Source organism: Akebia trifoliata, chromosome 3, assembly GCF_017979445.1.
Source record: "Akebia trifoliata isolate Shusen 1 chromosome 3, ASM1797944v1, whole genome shotgun sequence".
In the NCBI taxonomy this organism is placed as follows: Eukaryota; Viridiplantae; Streptophyta; class Magnoliopsida; order Ranunculales; family Lardizabalaceae; genus Akebia; species Akebia trifoliata.
The window spans coordinates 48,347,976-48,367,739 of NC_141377.1; the positions used below are offsets into that span (position 1 = coordinate 48,347,976).

Here is a 19,764-nt window from a genome sequence, read left to right on the forward strand (position 1 = left end):
TGTTTTTTTAAGTTGCCGAACATATTACTTCATAAAGCATTAGTTCTTATTTTTTTGTATAAATTATTTCTTTAAGTTTATTTTTTTAACATGTATACATCAGTTTTATGAAAATGAATCATCGATCTAGCCGTCCAACTCTAATTCAATGGGACAACTTCCTTCTATTTCTCTTTATTAACCTATACATATTTTGTATAAATTCAGATGTAAACCTATAGATCTTCTTTGAGTTATAATGCACTAATTTGAAGATGATAATAAAATGTGGCAATTTTCCTTTTAAATTGAAAAAAAGTAAATTATCCTTTGTTTCTACCATATGTTTGAGGGTTACTAAATTGAAAAACTTACCACACCGCAAGAGAAATGAATAGTGAAACCCCGAGGGGTTGGCTCAATGTCAATTTCAAATAGATAAGGGCAAGAGAATGAATAGTGAAACTTCGAGGGATTGGTTCAATGTCAATTTCAAATAGATAAGCGATGAAAGTTCGTAAGTCATGAGTTCGATACCTAGTATGAGCATTAATTTATCAAGACCACCTACGAGGGCGCACCCTCACTTACCTAATGCATTTGATGTGTAGCATTGCACATGTCTCGGGACTAGTCCTTGGACAAGGTTATGGTCTACGAATTGAGCAAAGCCCAGATATGAGCCTGATCCATTGTTTACAGGGATACCAAATTATCAAAAAAATAAAATAAAAGAGGACGACAAGTAAAAAGTTTTATAATTTTGATTGGGATTCATTCATTGATCCAATAGTTTTATAATTTTCTTTCTTCCATTTACATTTTGAGTATTCTACATGAAGTAACAAGTCTGATAAACTATTGCTACTTACAACTGATTACCAGAACGAAGTAGAAGTTGGAGAAGTACTTGTTAAAGGATTTCAGTCTGGCCTTGTGAAAAGAGAGGACCTTTTGAAAAGAGAGGACCTTTTGATTACCACCAAGGCTAGTTTAAAGCATTTCTGTTAGACTATCTGGATTTATACCTTGTTCACTTTCCTATAGCCACGAGGCATACTGGTGATTTCCTACTTGTCATTACATTTTCACATTTGTTTTTTATTTGTATATATGATTATGTGCAGTAGTTTATACCTCTTTTAATTGTTGTATTTGTGTGTGTGTGTGTGTGTGTGTGTGTGTGTTTGTATGGTGTTGGAGGGTTAATTGCTGTATTTGTGTGCAGTAGTTTATACCTCTTTTAATTGCTGTATATGTGGTCCATTGAATGTTCAATCCAAAGTCTACTTCATAGATAGGGCACATCCTGAAAATCAGACTGATATCTCACTATTACATAAAAGTGATACTGATATCAATTACATAGATAGGGATCCTAACTCTTTACTAAATTTATCATCTCAATTCATTTATTGTTAGTCGAAATTTTTAGCAAAACAAACATATCTATTATAGGAAACTAGATCATTTGCCTCGGGATACATTAAGAAATTGATCGATTGTAGATCTTGCTAAATAAATGCAGAGATTAAGATGTGAACTAAGGCTTTGGGCAAGTCGAATTCGTTCCACAGGGACAATGAAGATTCAAAGATTCATTTGGTTAAAATCACAAACAGAGTTCGAAACAGATTTTTCTTAAAACAGAATTGATTTGTTGCAGAAATAAAATGGAAATTAACTTGCAATTTGAAATAAAAACAGAAAGTAGAGATTGAAGATATAAGAAAGGAGATTTAGAGAAATCAAATCAGCTTTTGCAAACTATCCATAATGCAGATCAATTCCAAGAATAACTCAATCCATGTAGCAAGTCATTGCTCATGGATCGGAAGGTGGAGCGGTTTAATTATCAAAGGTAACCAAGAGACATTCATGAAAATTCAGATTTAATTGAGATTGCCTAGCTTATATTCAGATTCTTCACAGAGCATAGCCATTCTTGAACTTATCTAAGTAATGGCTATCAAAGTTTGAATCAGAAATATAAGTAGATCATCTAATCAAAGTAGAATTTCTAGAATAGTAAACATGTAAGCAAAATAAGGAATTAAAATTACATTAGAAGGATAAACTTGCTTCGGCATCCTTGATCTCTCTAATGAGGATCTAGCCAATCATTGCAAGCATTGTAATTGCAGAAAAATAATAAAAGAGAAAAGAGAGAATAGGTGAAGAAGATGAAGATGATGATCGATCCGAAATTCGTATTTTATAGCCCTCCCAACAATTACACAAACAATGAATGGTTCCTCTTGATGATCTCACTACACTCAAGATCTCACCCAAAGGAAAATTACAGAGAATTCTAAGAAGAGACTAAAGAAAATTATAGAAGAGAAGAGCCTAAGAGGGACCCAAGAGGTGACCCCTTCTTTGAAATCAACCCTCAAATTTATAATGTTCGTATTCGGGTAATCGGGGTGATTTGACGGATAATTCGATTCGAATGGCCCACTAAGTTACAACCACCGAAGCTTCTGTAAAAATCTCGAGGACAAATTCCTCGAAATGATCGCGGCGCGGTCTTGGCTAGCCGCGGCGCGGTGACGTGACGCCCAAAATCCTCGAGATTTTGCCGGATGCTTCCTTTTTGCTCGCATGTTGTAACAGTAATTGTTATTTCTTTTGTTGGTTTCCGAATGTGCCCTTTTCACCTGAAATTAGTAACAAACTATTGTTAGCCACATTAATTTGGGATTTAATAAAATTTATTATTATTTTAAGGAAACTAGTATTTATACGATGGTAATCTCGGTGAAATTACGGTCCCAAAATGATATTATTGGGACCTTATCACAAATCATTGCACTTGATATATACCATGATTTAGGTTTAAAATCTCCCTTGATCACTTATTACTTATTGAACACTAATCTCTCTTAGCAAGAAAAGAAATAGGCATACCAATCACTTTTCATTAATCTGCTAAATGCTATATAAGACTGAACTCAAGGATAATACTATATAATAAAATAAAAATATGAATAAACCTAAAAGAGTGCTGATTTTTTCTAATTCAACCTGACAAACTAACTCAAAATAAACATGTGCAGTTGTGTATGCTGAGGGAAAAAAATCGACTGTTCTTGCATGTGCCATGTTAATGAGTTTTTTAGTTAGTTTGTCAAACTAACCCAAAACAGTGCTGATTTTTTATTTTTATTTTTTACTTACTTAAAAGTAGACTTGTGTTTGATCTCAACAAAAGATGTTCATTTTAACAACACATAAATGACAAGAGGCAATGAAAATAGAGGCACAGAGACCAATATGACAACAGCTGATCAGAGCAGAGCAGATATTTTACACAAACTTGAAAGGAATGACAGAACTTGAGCATCAACTGACCCTTACAACCCATTGCCCTAAACACAATAATAACACACCCATGTATTTGTTATAATATACAGAATCATTTCTTCTATTTTTATAATTTAAATATCTTATTTGGGTATGTTTTTGTGTATGTGTAGGACTGTTGGAGCTGAAATTTCTGTTGTTAACTATTGATAGTGCAAGGCTTTTGGAGAGGTAACTATAACTTGTGTTATATTTTACTTTATAACTTGTCCCTCCAATTGATTTTACGAGAATCCATTACAGGTTGGCTTACTTTTGGGGTTTCAACGGAAAATCCAATTGGTTCTCCAAAATCTAGTAATGAGAATGTATTTGAGTGAAAGTTTTGGACCATGAGAAAAATGTCATTTTGGGTTGCAGTCGATCCAAGTGGATGTCCAACATGTATGAGGTTCTAGTTGATGCCATATGGCACATGTAAACTTAAGAAATCACCTATGCAGTAAGTGTGTAATATGTGACCTCATCTTTATAACTAAAATTTCATTTTTTGAATTTACAACTTAGAACTGCCATGAAAGAATATAAAATCTCCAGTTATTTCACCTGGTTTTTCATAGTGGCACCATACATGTTCTATCTCTTAGTTTGTTAAAGGCCAATACATGTTGTCCTTCCAAGATGCCGCCTCAAGATTTAATGGTTTGGATTTATTCATAGGTGAACCTTTTCGGTGAAGTACTGTTATGTGCAATATTGCAGCCTACCTCTTGTAAGGGCTAAGTTGAAAATCCTGCAGAAAAACTTATATTTTGTTCTTGAAATCGAAAAAACCTCTTATTAAATTGTGATTATTATTTTTTCGTCATATATTTAATTGTGATTTCTATGAAGGCCATGATCAATCTCAAATGATGCACTAGTAAGATGATATTATTTTGATAAGGAGGATGGTGACTATTTTTAACAATTAAGATGGAGAATGAGAAGCAAATGAGGTTGATATTGAATTTGATTGGTTGATGAATCCCAACTTTAATTCATACTTGTAATTTTTTATTTATTTTTAAATATTTCGAGCAATATTTACCTTGAATGTGTGGACTTCTTGTTATTTATGTAAATGTATGGAGGACATCAATATGGGATTTCATAATTTTTAATTGAATATTAATATGGGATTTAATTATATAAATTGCAAACATTACAATAAATGTCTCACTTGCAGTTCTGTATGATGAATTGAAAAAGAAGTCGATGGAAGCACAATGTGCAGCATATTTACCCGACCCAACAAAGGTTGAACATGTCAGCACAAATGGTCGCTTTCCCTCAAGTCCTAGAAGAGCCTTATGAGTCGCAACGGCATGTGAGAAACCATAGAGACTATGTGCATTGTACTCCAAGACTCCATTGTAGTGAACAGCACTGGTGGCTATAGTTTTGAAACCTAATGGCACTTGTAATCCCGAAGCATTTATATTGTAAGGTGGATCATCCCATCTGGTTGTTGTTATGTTCTTACAATCCAAGCAACAAATCCAACCTCATTTTCTCTGTCTTTCTCTGTTTCAAGGTAGATACCATGTAAGCATCCCCCCACCACCCAAACCCTTCCCACTTAATCTTCATCTCCTCTCTCTCTCTCTCTCTCATTATAGTATGTAAATATTTGCAGGAGACCTGAGATGAATCCATTAGACCTCAACAACTTGCCTGAGGAGTACCTTAGAGAGTGAAAACAGATCTTGGAGGGAAGTTCCACACTTCACATTGAAGCTTCATATACCACTAGTAAGGAAAAAAAAAGATTTCAATAAATAGGACTGGATGAACAGTTATGTAGTTAACAATCCACATAGTGATTTTTGATCTTAGAAATCTCCATGGTGTGAATCCTTCACTTCCACCGGGGAGTTCTGTACCTCGAGCAAGTGATTCTAGGTAGTCGTCTGATCTTACAATACTTAAAACACACTCAAAATTACTTAAAACTTGTAACTAATAGGTTCGATGCAACTAAATAACAGAACAACTACTAATAACAGGTATCATGTGTTCTTCGGCCTTGAGAAATAAACGATTGCTGGATTGGGTACTATTAACAAAACCAAGTATCTTTATGGCCTTCTTTCCACACTCCCCACTTCCATCTAACCCTAGAACAATCATGCATAAAGTGGGGACTACTTTATAAATGCAGCCTTTCTTGGGTTATTGGAGTGGTCATGTGGGACTGCTTTATAAATGTGACTACTTGTGGGCTTCTTCATTATAAATAATACATAACATAACCCCCCACTCTCACTGCATCCAATATTTTATTTAAGATATTATTTGAAGGTAGGGCATCACCATCATTGTCTTGTAAGACGTAGGCCTGTGGTTACACATAAACAAGAAAGAAACTTTTAATATCAACATCGTTCATCCCTATAGTTCCAAAATCCATATTTCATTCACATTTTACCTTTATTTTAGCTTTTTATTAACTTTTTTTCATTAATAATAAATTCATTTGTATTTTTATTTGTAGAAAATGTCTTCCTCATCTACGCCCCCAAGCAAAGAATGGATGACGGCAAAGAATATGGGTATGGCTCTTGTCTCTATATTTCCATCCATTTTTCATTTTTATTGTTTACAGGCTAATGATTCTGTTTGCACCCTACAGGTATGGAAAGCCTTTCAAAATGGTGCCCCTGTTTCAACTAAGAATAACAACATAATGTAGCTAAAGCTAATTGTGTGTGCTGGTACAGGTTCTTAATCAGGACGAGACACCTTTACTGTACAGCAAAAAATTGTTGAATGGCCCAGCATTATCTAACCTGACCGACCTGAATCAAGTAATTTGGTAGGGTCAGATCCGGATCTATGACGTTTCTTCTTTTTTCTCTTGCAGGTTGGTCTACTTAGTGCGTATATTATCAAAAAGTTGTACTTCGACAGGTTGGTTAATGAAATCACTCTTACACTTTCATAATGCTTATTGTTGTGTAAATTTTTCTAAATTTGGAAACTTTTTCTAATTACGATCTCAACTACTGCTCTCTGTCCATCTAGTCTCATAATGTTGTGTATGATCATTTTTCCTTGTCTATCAGGTTTTTGTAAAATAAAGTACCAGATTTTTTATGTGAGAAATAATGATTTACTTATCCCGTGGACTGGAAAAAGCTGTCTAACAGCCTCACATATAGTGGCAGAACTTGTGGTGATGGGCCCCATCCCACTTATTGTTTGTATGCGACTTCATTGCCAAAATCTACTGTTATACACAGACATTCTCAGTGACGTACTATCATGGTTATATTTTGTGTCCGAAAAAAGAACAAAACATGATTTAGAAAGAAAAAAACGTTCATAAATTTATTTGAAAGTCATCTCAACTCAAACAACTGAATTCCTTAATCCCAAATCTCCCTTTCAAATAGGTTTCTGCTTATTCCACAAAACAGAAACTCCAAAGAATAGATCTTATTTTTACACTATCTTATTCACAGAAAATTAGAGTATTGAGAATCTGAAGATGGGAGTCATTTATCCAATAAACATACACATAGAAACTGAAAATTTGGTTAAACTTTCAAAGATCGAAACTTGTTTTGTACTATTAAATGAACAGTTATTACTTATATTAACTGTACTGTACGGATTTCATGTTCCAGTGCTTCTTCTTCTTCTTCTTCTCACTCCAACAAGATCTGTTTCAGTTCCGTTATCTCTGGTTTTTTTATTTATTTATGTTAATTTGAATAAAATGTATGACACACACATCTGATTTTTGAATAACCAGTTCCAGAGGCCGTACACGTGTGTGATGATTGTTCCAACTGGTGTTGGTGCTTCCATTGGTGGATATGCAGGGGATGCTCTTCCTATTGCTCGAACCCTCTCAACTGTTGCTGATTGCCTCATTTCTCATCCTAACGTCTCTCTCTCTCTCTCTCCAACCTGTTCACCAAAACAAGGTGGTTTAATTAAATTAACTTCTCTATTGATTTTAATTTTTAAATTGTAGAATAAATCATGTAAAATGATTTAGAACAATATGTGGGTTTGGTTCTTGATGCTGGAATGGAGGAGGAGCTACGAATTCGACATTTACAAGTGGCTGATGGATAAGTTGTTTACTGATTAATTCAAAAGTTTCTGTGCAGATCTCTGATGCAAAGTTGCAAGATGTGATCAAGCAAACAGATGAAGAAACCCAGATGTGTGCGCGTGCGCGTGAGCTCCTTCCTCTGGTTGATTCAATCTCAAAGTACAAAGAGTACATGTAATCAACAATTTCACAAATGAAGAGGAATCTGTCTGAAACAGCCGGTGCTGTTGCAAATGCTTACGAGAGCTCCTTACCAGCTGAATTTGGTATGCATTCTAGTGTAAGCAAGTGAGTTTCAACACACACCCACTAGCCCATTTGTGCCTTTTTATGCCATCTTAGGTAGAGAGTTTTCACATCAGTCAGGTAGATACCCAACATTTATTTGTAAATTCAACGTATGGCCATGTCAACATTAACGTTGGTAGCATGCTTTTGCTTCATCTTGTCAGTCATTCTGGTATAATTGCAGTTGTTAAGAGTAACTTGCATATGTGTACTCTTGTATTTTATTTTATGTGGATTTGCTTACCTTTTTGAATTACTGGCATTTTTTTCCCCTTCAATTTCGTTTTTAGTCTAATTGTTGTTGGTTAGACTTGGACTTGATGTAGATTTGAGTAACTGTTGAAATTACATTTTTTTTTTTTAATAATCCTTCCTTTTGGAATGCACACTTAGTCGTTTGAAGAATCTAATGAGTTTAAATGTCATCGCTAGTTTGGCTTTATGCTGAACCAAGCTCGAATTTCAACATATCTTCTTATTTAGAGGTGATTCCCTCTTTGGTGCTAATGTTATTGGTTTTTTTTTCCTCTCTTTTTTAGTTTATCAGATACCATTTGGTTAGGTAATTTGAAGTTTAATGCAACTATTAGAAAATAGTTAGTGTTATGAAAGTTAGATTTGTAGACTAGAATTTGGATTGGTAGTTAGATTTGCATAATTGGTAGTTAGAAAATAGTTAGTGTTATGAAAGTTAAAGATGAGGGGCATTTAGGTCTTTTCATGTTGTTAGTTGGGGTTTAGGTCATCAATTTCAAAATATAGGGGTATCTCCAATATTCAGCAACATGTGAGGGGGTAGGTGTAAAATAAATTTTTTTTTAAAAAAAAATACCCAATAGCGACGGTCACTGACCGTCGCTATATCCTAATTTTACTGTAGTAACAGTCATTTTTTCCGACTGTTTTAGGCTGTCGCAATTAAAAAACCACTCCTTTTAAAACGACTCCATTTGTGACGGTAGGGGCAGTCGTTTTTGGCAAATTATGACGTAGTGTGATTGCATTGTAACTTTTGATTTGCAACCATAATTTATGCATCTTTGGGTATTTCGAGGAATTTTACCAAGTATCGAAGTTGGAAAAATGAAAATTCTAGTTCCCAATATGCGTCAAGTTCACCACTTTTATTTAATTACCTTCAAATTCGACGATTTTTTTCTTATGAAAATATTGTCGAACTCGACAATAATTAAATAGAAAGTGGTGAATTCGACACTAAGTTAAAAAGTGGTGAAATCACTACTTAGTGTCAAGGGGAGGTAAGGTACCGTGAGGGAAGGGTGAAAAGAACCCCCATCAGGGTGTGAAGCAGAACCTGAAACTGTAAGCTCTCAAGCAGTAGGAGGAGACTAGGGCTTGGACTGCGCGCCTGTTGAAGAATGAGTCGACAACTCATAGGCAGTGGCTTAAGTAAGGGAACCCATCGGAACCATAGTGAAAGCAAGTTTTCATAGGGAAATTGTCACTACTTATGGACTCGAACATGGATGATCTATCCATAACCATGATGAAGCTAAGGGTGAAACTAAGTGGAGGTCCAAATTGACTAATGTTGAAGAATCAACATATGAGTTGTGGTTAAATCACCACTTTTCATTTAATTACTATCGAGTTCAACAATATTTTCATAAGAAAAAACCCGTTGAACTTGATTGTAATTATAAAAATAGTGGTGAACTCGACGTTGTAATGTGAACTAAATTTTTCATTTTTTTTCTTGATATTTCCAACTTCAATACTTGGTAATTAAATCTCTTTAAAATACCCAAAAATGCATAAATTATGGTTGCAAATTAAAAGTTACGATATGATCATATAAAAAATTTGAATCTCAACTTTGTTTTTCAATTTTTATTATTATTTATAAATCATCGAAATAAATAAAAAAATACGTCTAGATGTTCAAAATGAAGAGAATATCATTCTACATTCATCATTCATGATCAAAGATTGTCATAAATAATCACAATCACCATTGGAAAATCTAACTGTGAAGAAGATCAGAAAATGGTAGTTTGGATATTTCAAATACGAAAAATGGAGGGAATGAGTTGAGGGACACCTCCAACCTTCAGTTCAAGATCTAACAGGGTAGTTTGGATATTTCAAATCTAGTTTGAAGAGTTAATTGTCCATATTTTGGAGATCATTGTTGGGATACCTCCATCCTTCAGTTCAAGATACGAAATAATTGAAAGGAATGAATAAGAAAGTAATAAAAGAAAAAAAAAATTGCAACACAAGATTTACTGGGAAAGCCCTAAACCAAGGGAAAACCACAGAGTCGTACTGATTTCATTATGTTTTGTAATACCCTGAAAAGTAAATATGGGTCTAAGTAAAATGAGATTTGGGAGATTTTGGAAGTTCGAATTGTTCTTTTAATAATTATTTTTTCAGTTCTCTGATAAGGTCCAAATAACTTGACTTTGGGACCATTAATTTCTCGGATTCTATCACATTATAAATGCTGTTCCTTTAAATAATTATAAAATTAAATTAGTTATCCAAATTAATAGAGCTAATGAGATTTTATTGTTAATTGTAGATAAATAAAGCGCACGTGGAAGTTATTAAATCGCGAAACAATTACGGTTACAATACGCGGGCCGAAAGGAAGTTTCCAGAAAAATCTCGATCGATTTGGGTGCCACGTCACCGCGCCGCGGTCATTTCGAGAAATTTATCCTCGAGATTTTTACAGAAGTTTCTAGAAGCTTCGGTGGTTGTAACTGATTGGGCCATTCGAGTCGAATTATCCACCAAATCACCCCGATTACCCGAATACAAACATTATAAATTTGAGGGTTGATTTCAAAGAATGGGTCCCCTCTTGGGTCTCTCTTAGGCTCTTTTCTTCTATAATTTTCTTTAGTTTCTTCTTTTAATTCTCTGTAATTTTTCCTTTTGGTGAGCTTTTGAGAGGAGTGAGAACATCAAGAGTAATCCATTAGCTTAATTGTAACTCTTTTGGGAAATCATCAAGGAAGGAATTAAGTTGCAACACTATTCTACATTCTCTTCTCCATCTATCATCTTCTTACTTTTATTATTGTTGCAATATGATCCTTGTGATAATCGGCTAGATCCTCTTTAGAGAGATCAAGGATGCCGAAGCAAGTTTATCCCTCTAATGTAGTTTTAATTCCTTATTTTGCTTACATGTTTACTATTCTAGAAATTCTACTTTGATTAGATGATCTACTTATATTTCTGATTCAAACTTTGATAGCCATTACTTAGATAAGTTCAAGAATGGCTATGCTCTGTGAAGAATCTGAATATAAGCTAGGCAATCTCAATTAAATCTGAATTTTCATGAATGTTTCTTGGTTACCTTTGATAATTAAACCGCTCCACCTTCCGATCCATGAGCAATGACTTGCTACATGGATTGAGTTATTCTTAGAATTGATCTGCATTATGGATAATTTGCAAAAGCTGATTTGATTTCTCTAAACCTCCTTTCTTATATCTTCAATCTCTACTTTATGTTTTTATTTCAAATTGCAAGTTAATTTCCATTTCATTTGTGCAACAAATCTGTTTTGTTTTTAAGAAAAATCTGTTTTCCAATTCTGTTTTGGACTTCTAACCGAATGAATCTTTGAATCTTCATTGTCCCTGTGGAACGAATTCGACTTGCCCAAAGTCTTAATTCACATCTTAATCTCTGCATTTATTTAGCAAGATCTACAATCGATCATTCTCACCAGGGCAAAATGATAATTTTATCCCAATGGTAGTTGTGGTAATTTTAAATTTTTAAAAAATATTCAGGTTAGGTTGTATTTTAGTGTCAGTGTGTTTTTGGTTGAATTCCTATACTTGAAACATCTAGACGATGGAAAAAATAAGAGTTTTATACCATACGGATGTAATCAACATGTCAATTAGGATAATTTTCATCTTTGGACACCCATATGTCTAAATCTCCCATCGGTCAAATAATGAAAGTTGTTTAGAATTAAATTTTACATAAATTTCAAGTCAAGGGCGATTGGATTTGCTTATCAGGTCACACCTTCCAATCTCTATATGTCCCTCTACATAAAAGTGATTATATTTAATTGTTGAACACATGCTAGAGTGGTTGGTACGTGCGGCCCACAAAAAAAAGAAAAAACAGTCCAGGGCCTCTTATTTTTTCCTTTTGTTCTCTTTAAGGAATGGATAAACATTTCCAAATTTTGCAAAACTTCGAGATATCGTGAGAAGATTTGGATATTTGTTAAAAAAAAGATTTGTGATTTTTTCTTTTATTTATATTTTATGTTTCATCAATTTTTTTTCCGTGGTCTATGTTTTTTCCTAAGTTTTCCATTGTCGTTTTAAACCTTTACTCTGATCGACTTAGTGACTAACTCTCCAACTACTTTCTCCTCTCAACATTGAATATATAGCTGGCTGTTTGTTTTGTTTTCCTTTTGAGGGAGATAACTTCCTTAATTTTCACCCAATAGATGATCCTACGAAATCACCTTACACAAATCCCATGCGTAACCCAATGGTTTCGATCGATGATAGGGAAGGTGTCTTCCTAAGTTATACACTAAAATTACTAGTATCTAAAAGGACCCACAGCCATATATAAACAGCCGCCCTTTCATTTACAAATCTATCTTCTCTTCTCCCTCTCAAAGGATTAAAGATGGTGTCTTTATCATCATCTTCAATTATTTTTCTCTCTCTCCTACTTGTTTGTGTTGTTGTTGTGGATCATGAAGCACAAGCCCTCGTCAATTTACCTAAGAATGTGAGCGTTCCAGCAGTGATAGTGTTTGGAGATTCGATAGTTGATCCAGGAAATAACAACTACATATCTACCAGTGCTAAATGCAATTTTCGTCCGTATGGGAAGGATTTCATGGGTAGAATACCTACTGGACGCTTTAGCAATGGAAAGATCCCCTCCGACTTGATAGGTACCTCAACTATCCTAATTTTTCATTACTCATCTATCCAACTTGAGCTATATATGTGTATTCATTTTTTTTTTTTTTAATCTTTTCTTCGAGAAGTAGAGGTAGAACCATAGTGATAAAGTCAGGGTTCGAGAATAATTTGGCAAGAGAATTAATGCTTCTGAAAAGTCGGGAAAATAGCAGATAAATGAAAAAAATAAAAAATAAAAATAATTTTTTAATTATAAAAGATATGAATTTTATATAATAAATGAAAAAAACAGGACTTAAAAATGCTAAAAATTTAAAAATAATCTACTTTTTTATATAAAAAGAGCCTTCGATTAAATCACAATTAATAGTGATTTTTTTTCAAAAAATCTCAGATTTTTGTCTCTATGGGTAGAACACCTCAACTTGAAACCCGAGAAGGATTCAAGCCGTATAGAGGCTGCCGATTCCAAAGCTAATCCAATTCTAAGAGCGAAGAAGGTCATATACATGAAAATGGATATGTAAAAGGAGATTGTCGACTTACGTGCAACTCCCCCTCAAGGAATTCATGCAGTACAATAGAAAATAAATAGGATTTTAAAATATAATTAAATACTTCTAATATACCCTTCACAAAAAAATAATTCTAACATCTATTAACCTTGAGTTACCTGAATCGCTTTGCGGGGCATTGAGTAGACCCAACTTGATGGATATCATTGTTGATACAACTTTTCAATATAATCCTTATTTCTAAATGATTGATCCAATCCTAAAATAAGATTTATTTGATTAAAATTCATTTCATTTTTTATGATTACCACTATTTATTCATAAAAATTCAGTTGTTTGATACACGTTTAGTTTGTGTTACGATGAATTTGCGAAGAAACAAAAAATGGTCCAATAGGTTTTTCAACGTTTCTTCAAAGATTATATTTAACAAAATTGGAAAATTAAAAAAACATCCTTTCAATTGGTGACTATCAAATTATTAAAGTAATGTTTAACAATTGTCATAATGTTTTTTTTTTGTTTGTTATTGAGTCATTTTATTGGTTTCAAAGATGAATTTCAAACTCATGAATTATATGTATACCTGGAAATTATTAGAATTTTCTTAATAATTTGGTAATTGAAACAAAATTTCACTTTTGCCGAAACAAACATTTTTCTAGGGTGCCACTTGGTAAGTTTGACCCCAATAAGGATTTTAGACATTTATCTGAATTTTCAACTTGGGTGAAAATATTCATTTATTGAAGATCAAACTTATCGGTAAAATTAGTTTGACTGTTGATTCCGTAGACATGGACTTACCACAAGGACGTGCAATGACAGGGGACATTTTTGCTCAAATGATCGAACTGAAAATTTTATCAAATTGAAAGATTTTTGAAGACCCATTTCTTCTCCTCCTTTCTTAGAGAGAATAAAATGGATGATTTTTTGGGAAATTCCATCATAGAGGATTTTTGAAGTCATGAGTTTCTTAGGGTGCATGATTTCCGTAATTTGTATGTTATAAGTAAAAGCTAGCTTGCCAAAATAAATTCCCTTTTTTAAAATACCAAACCTTAATTATGAAAATATATTACCGTCTTTAGTAGAAGATTGAAAAGGTTAATTTAGAGTAGGAAAGGATATGGAAAATACTAGTTGAGGGAAGCGAATAAAGTGAGTTTTCATGAGAATTAAAGTGGGATTAAATCCCTATCTTTTTTTAATGTATGGATAAAGGAGGTGAGATCCACCGCTGTGTTTTATTCTATACTCTACAGGCACACTGACTCAAAAAACAGTTATTTCATTTCAACTTTTAATATCTTTACTAGTATAATGAGAGAAGGCGGAGTAAACGTGTTCTGACACCAAAATTTGAATATCACAAATGACGCCACTTTTATTTTTAAACATGATATAATGAAAGTCATTTTGGTTAAAGCAAAGAAAATTGTAATCCCACTACCTCATAAAGACGTTGGTTAGTTTCAAAATTATAAAAAGAGTTGTGATAATATGACTTGCCGGGTGGCATACTCAATCGACTCCTTAATGTGGACAAGTTCGAGAATCGTAGACCTATATGCCTTGGGATACACGACTACCTCAGGATACACTTTTTTAATGGAGAAGTGCAATCGTGTATCCCGAGACGTACAGATCTACAATTTGCGAACTTGTCACGCCAAGGAGTCGGTTGAGTATGCCACCTTGCGAGTCATATTATCATGTCTATCATAAAAATATTCTTTTTACTGTCAAATCTTTCAAAAAGCTTTTATTAATATTTTAAATTACAAATATGCCCTTTGATATATGTGCATTTGCCAGTCATTTTCGTGGGGTTAGAAACGTTAGTGATTTTTTTTAATCTTTTTGCAATGATGATTGTCATAGTCTAAATATCTATTTAGATAACATGGAAGTTATAAAAAAAATTCTTAAAAGTTTTCTTGAAAATAAGTGTCTACATTTTTTAGATTCCATAACAATACAAAAAAAATTTATAATGAAAAATGAGCTTTCATGGACCTATGTATTAACTCTAATCTTCTTTCCCGGCCAAACCAGTTATATATCATCTTATCTAACTTTTGCAGCTGAAGAATTGGGGATTAAGGAGCTATTATTATCTTGATCCAAGCTTGAAGCCTGTCGACCTCCTTACCGGTGTGAGCTTTGCCTCAGGTGCTTCAGGATATGATCCCCTCACATCTCAACTAGCGGTACATTTTATTTTTATAATAATAATAATAATAATAATAATAAATTACCAAAAAGTTAGGGTTCCATGGTTTGGAAGATCTGAGAGAGCAATAGAGAAATTCCATAGTAGAGTTTCTTTTTCATAGTGAATTGTTCTTATCTTATTCGTGGACATAGGCTCTATCAAATTAACCATGTAAATTTTGTTGTTTGTTGTGTGTGTGTGTGTGTGTGTTTTTTTTTTTTTTTTTTGATATGGGATTTCATGCTCACATATTTAATTTTTCTTCATCTGTTTCACAGAGTGTTTTAACATTCTCGGATCAGTTAAATTTGTTCAAAGAATACATAGGGAAGTTAAAGACGATAAGTGGGGAAGAGAGAACTGTGAGCATCATATCGGACAGCATATACATAATTGTAGCAGGGAGTGATGATATTGCAAATACATATTTTTCCACACCTATCAGGCGTTTGAAGTATGACATCCCATCGTATACCGATGTCACGCTGAAAGGAGCTTCTAGCTTACTTCAGGTAAATTCCTTATCTACAATTAGTAAAATGAGAGTTTAAATTTCCACAACAAACATTTTTAGTAATACACCAATCATTTAATGAAATTATGTATTACATTTAAATCTAATTTATGAAATTATATGATACACATACACCAAATGACTATTCAACAACAACAGCAACAACAAATCTTATCTAAAGATTTGGACCCGATTCACATTTATTTCAACTACAATCTTTTGGGCCTTCTTCTAATTACTATAGCTGTAATCTACTTTAGGTGAACATGTGCATATCACCTGAATTGACTTTCCCTTAATTTATCGATTATTGGAACTACTTTATTTTCAATCAATATGACCATTGGGTTGTTAGAGATTTCCAAATAATTAATCCCTAAAGTGTTTGATAATGATTAACTCTAATTCCATCAATGAATCCAAGCACTGGAGTGGATTCCATCTGTATTCGAATCCAATAATTTATTTGATTAGAATCTTATTAGATGTTAATGATTGGATTTGGAAATAATAACAAAACAATTCCATCATGTTTAGTTGGAATCAAATCCAATTTAATATAGGTAAATAAAAAATACAGCTATATCATATGTTTAAATAAAAATATATAATAGTTAGAAATTATTTATAGGTATTTACCAAAATACCTTAAAATACTTCTTCCCCAGGTGTATTTATTGCACTTTAACGTGTGCCCTTAGGGCACAAAGTTACTCGTTAACGAGACCCTTTATTTATTTATTGTGAAATTATTTTGGTAGGAATTATATGACTTGGGAGCACGGAGGATTGGTGTGTTCAGTGCTCCCCCAATAGGATGTGTGCCATCACAAAGAACTCTGGCAGGAGGGCCAAAAAGAGAATGCGCTGAGACATATACTCATGCAGAAATGCTATTTAACTCCAAATTATCCAACGAGATAGACCATCTAAATAACAAGCTCCCACATGCAAGAATGGTCTATGTCGATATTTACAATCCTCTCCTCGATATCATAAAAAACCCAACTCGCTATGGTAATCCTCTCATAATCATCACTATTCTTTTTTGACCCCCACAATGAAAATACCAACTAGCACCAAAGATTTGTATGTATGGGGGACAATAAGGCCCTTAGAAATTTTAAAATTTCTTGTGGGGTGGGGGGTGACAGTGGCAATTTTTTTCGGTGATTGTTTATCAATAACACTAGCATATAAATTCTCTTAATTTAAATTTTTTTTGTCGATGGTGCAAGTGCCCCCCTTGCTCCCACTATAAATCGGCTTGTAAAATTAATTTTATATTTTAAATTTTAATCAATGGGCCTTACCCATGAAATATTTATCTATTTTTCAAATTAAATTGTTAGAAATCACTGATCTCACCAAGTGGTCAGATCACTAAGAAAGTAAGAATAATCTGCATCACAAGCAATCAATGGTCCAGAGATAAGCTTGAGCTATGTGTTAAAACCCAAAGGGCTATCTAGTTTGGTAGCTTGCGAAGTATGAGATAGTGCATTTTTCTTTTTTTACTCGATATCTAATTATTATATTTTAAATATGTCTCTTTCTCTTTGGTCGTTAATTAGGATTCGAATTTGCGACTGATGGGTGCTGTGGTACGGGAAAGATAGAAGCATCAATATTATGTAATGATTTGAATCCGTACACGTGTGAAAATGCCTCACAATATGTATTCTGGGGCGCCTACCACCCCACACAAACAACCTACCAGATCCTCGTCCATCCCACCCTCGCCAACTACATCAACCGTTTCTTCTGACTAGATCAAGATCTGATGGCCATTTATCAATCATCTCTTATATATGTAATAAAATTGCCATTATTTTGTAGGGTTTTTTTAACTTATGCCCTTCTATAATGGATCGGATGGTCAATTATTAATTATATCTAAAATTAAAAAAAAAAAAAAAAAAAAAATATATATATATATATATATATATATATATATATATATATATATATATATATATATATATATATATATATTTGAACAAAAATAGACCCAAAGTACTTGTTTTGAAGGTGTATTTATTGCATTTTAATGTGTGCCCTCAGGACACACGTTAACAAGACCTTTTATAATATGAGGTCCTCAAATTATGTTATTTTATTGTTTTCTTTTAATTTTATTTTCCAAAAAAAAAAAAAAAAATCATTTATGAAGAATAATACTCCCTTGAAATAAATTCTAAGAAAATTCTTCCATCCGTTTCTTTCAAATTTTTAGGTCAAAGTGGGGGTGGGTCCCATTATAATGATAACAATAACTGTGGCTTGATCAAATTGGTAGACGTCGCAATCGATGGTAGGGATGAGGACATTTTGTTTTCATTATTTTTCTTAAGTTTTGTAAGTGAAAGTGATATTTATATATTTCTTGATAGATACCTATGAAGTGATATAATTTAATTAAAATATGTAAGGAAGCATAAGATATTTTTTTAGTGCTTTAGTTTAAGTGGAGCAAGTGAGAGATGAGTATCTTGTACTTACAATGTGGGTAGCTTGATAATTTGGAGAACTAACCCCTAATTAATAAGAGATTAAGTTGTAATAGTTTGGATTTTTATTATTTAACTATTCATGTTTGTATCAAAAAACTTATTAGAAAATATTATGAATGTTCTATTTGGATTGGAGACTAACCATCTCGAATTTGGTTATAGAGGTTTGATATCCTTTGAATGAGATTAAATCTATCTTTTTTATTTATTATTTTTATATTATCTAAATATTAGGTACGTAACAATTCTCCCTTCTAATTGAAGCAATTCTTTCTTAACCTTGCTTTTTCAAATTCATTTCAATAATTGTTTAATACCCACCTTCTGAGTTCTGACCCTATCAAGTGTGCATCTATGTGCACATAGCAACTTTAAGGGTTACTCCTGGGGTGTGTTTTTCTTGGGCAATCTTGATTTAATTTTTTTTATTAATTGAATTAAATAAAATTATCAGCATAACCCTTCTTTTCATTGCATCTATTCAATCCTAAATAGACAATCATGTCCATTTGAAATAGTACTGTTTGTTGAACCATTTCTATTAACTTGTGTCCTAAGGACATACGCTAAGATGCGCTCCATGCACCTCCTAAATTTATTTTAATACTTAAAATACCCTTGAGAATTTTATTTATTTATAAAAATACACGTAAATGCTTATTTACAGGGTGTGTTTTAAATGAATGTTTAACATGTGCCCTTAGTCAGAGCACACGTTACCAAAATCCAAAACAAAGTATGTCTCACTGACATGAAATCTCTCCATTAATTTGTAAGACTAAAGAAAATCACTGCAGATTGAAAGATTAAGAAAGAAAACATAGTATATCTCACTAGAAGACAAAATAAATTATGAATCCTAAGGCGTGTTTGGAAATAGTTGTTGGTGGCATAGTTAGTAATTCTTTGAATAATTAGAGCTTTTGAAAAATACAAGAAACGATTGAGATTTCCATCCAATTCAACTCCACGTAAAAGTTCATGACTTTTTGACCTTTTTCGAATTATTCATGATTTACTCTTTTTCCGAATTAAACAAATAAGAAAATACTTCCTACAAAGAGTGGTAAAAACACAAATTAAAATTGTATCTTAATACGCGTGATAATATTTTCATCATTCTCTCTTTACACTAAAAGGTTTAACCATTAGATCATCACTAACCATTGTTTACTATTGAATCTCAAAATTATCAACCAACAAATTAATTTTTTCACTCCTTTTATAGGAACCATGATAACTTAGTTAAGTAAGAGAGTATGTGATTTGCATTATGAAATATGTGTTAATAGTGCGGTTAATCATAAAAAAATATTATGTTCTTAGTTTAAAATTTGATCTATGCTATTTTAGAATAAAAATTGAAGTATTTAATAAGATATGTTGAAGTACCCCAATTTTAACTTTAACTTATATATAGAAGT

General features: G+C 32.8%; 1 protein-coding gene and 1 long non-coding RNA gene across 10 annotated transcripts; both read left to right on the plus strand.

Annotated features, from left to right (window-relative positions):
- Nucleotides 1-861: 861 nt before the first annotated feature.
- On the plus strand, nucleotides 862-8,503 carry LOC147407554 (uncharacterized). 9 transcript variants are annotated; one of them, XR_015176826.1, is made up of 9 exons: nucleotides 872-1,041; nucleotides 3,459-3,516; nucleotides 3,589-3,762; nucleotides 4,514-4,872; nucleotides 4,964-5,079; nucleotides 5,822-5,879; nucleotides 6,048-6,237; nucleotides 7,085-7,259; nucleotides 7,449-8,503. It is a non-coding gene; the product is annotated as an uncharacterized LOC147407554 (long non-coding RNA). The 9 variants fall into 9 exon arrangements; XR_015176827.1 differs by having other exon boundaries at nucleotides 862-1,041; nucleotides 3,589-3,787; nucleotides 7,085-8,503; XR_015176825.1 differs by having other exon boundaries at nucleotides 862-1,041; nucleotides 5,960-6,237; nucleotides 7,085-8,503.
- Nucleotides 8,504-12,290: 3,787 nt separating this feature from the next.
- Nucleotides 12,291-17,611, plus strand: LOC147407555 (GDSL esterase/lipase EXL1-like). The gene is given in 6 exon segments (XM_086436190.1): nucleotides 12,291-12,606; nucleotides 15,183-15,210; nucleotides 15,212-15,308; nucleotides 15,592-15,825; nucleotides 16,589-16,844; nucleotides 17,402-17,611. Coding segments are annotated over 6 exon segments (1,083 nt in total). The 5' UTR covers nucleotides 12,291-12,332; the 3' UTR covers nucleotides 17,596-17,611.
- The last annotated feature ends 2,153 nt before the right edge of the window (nucleotides 17,612-19,764 follow it).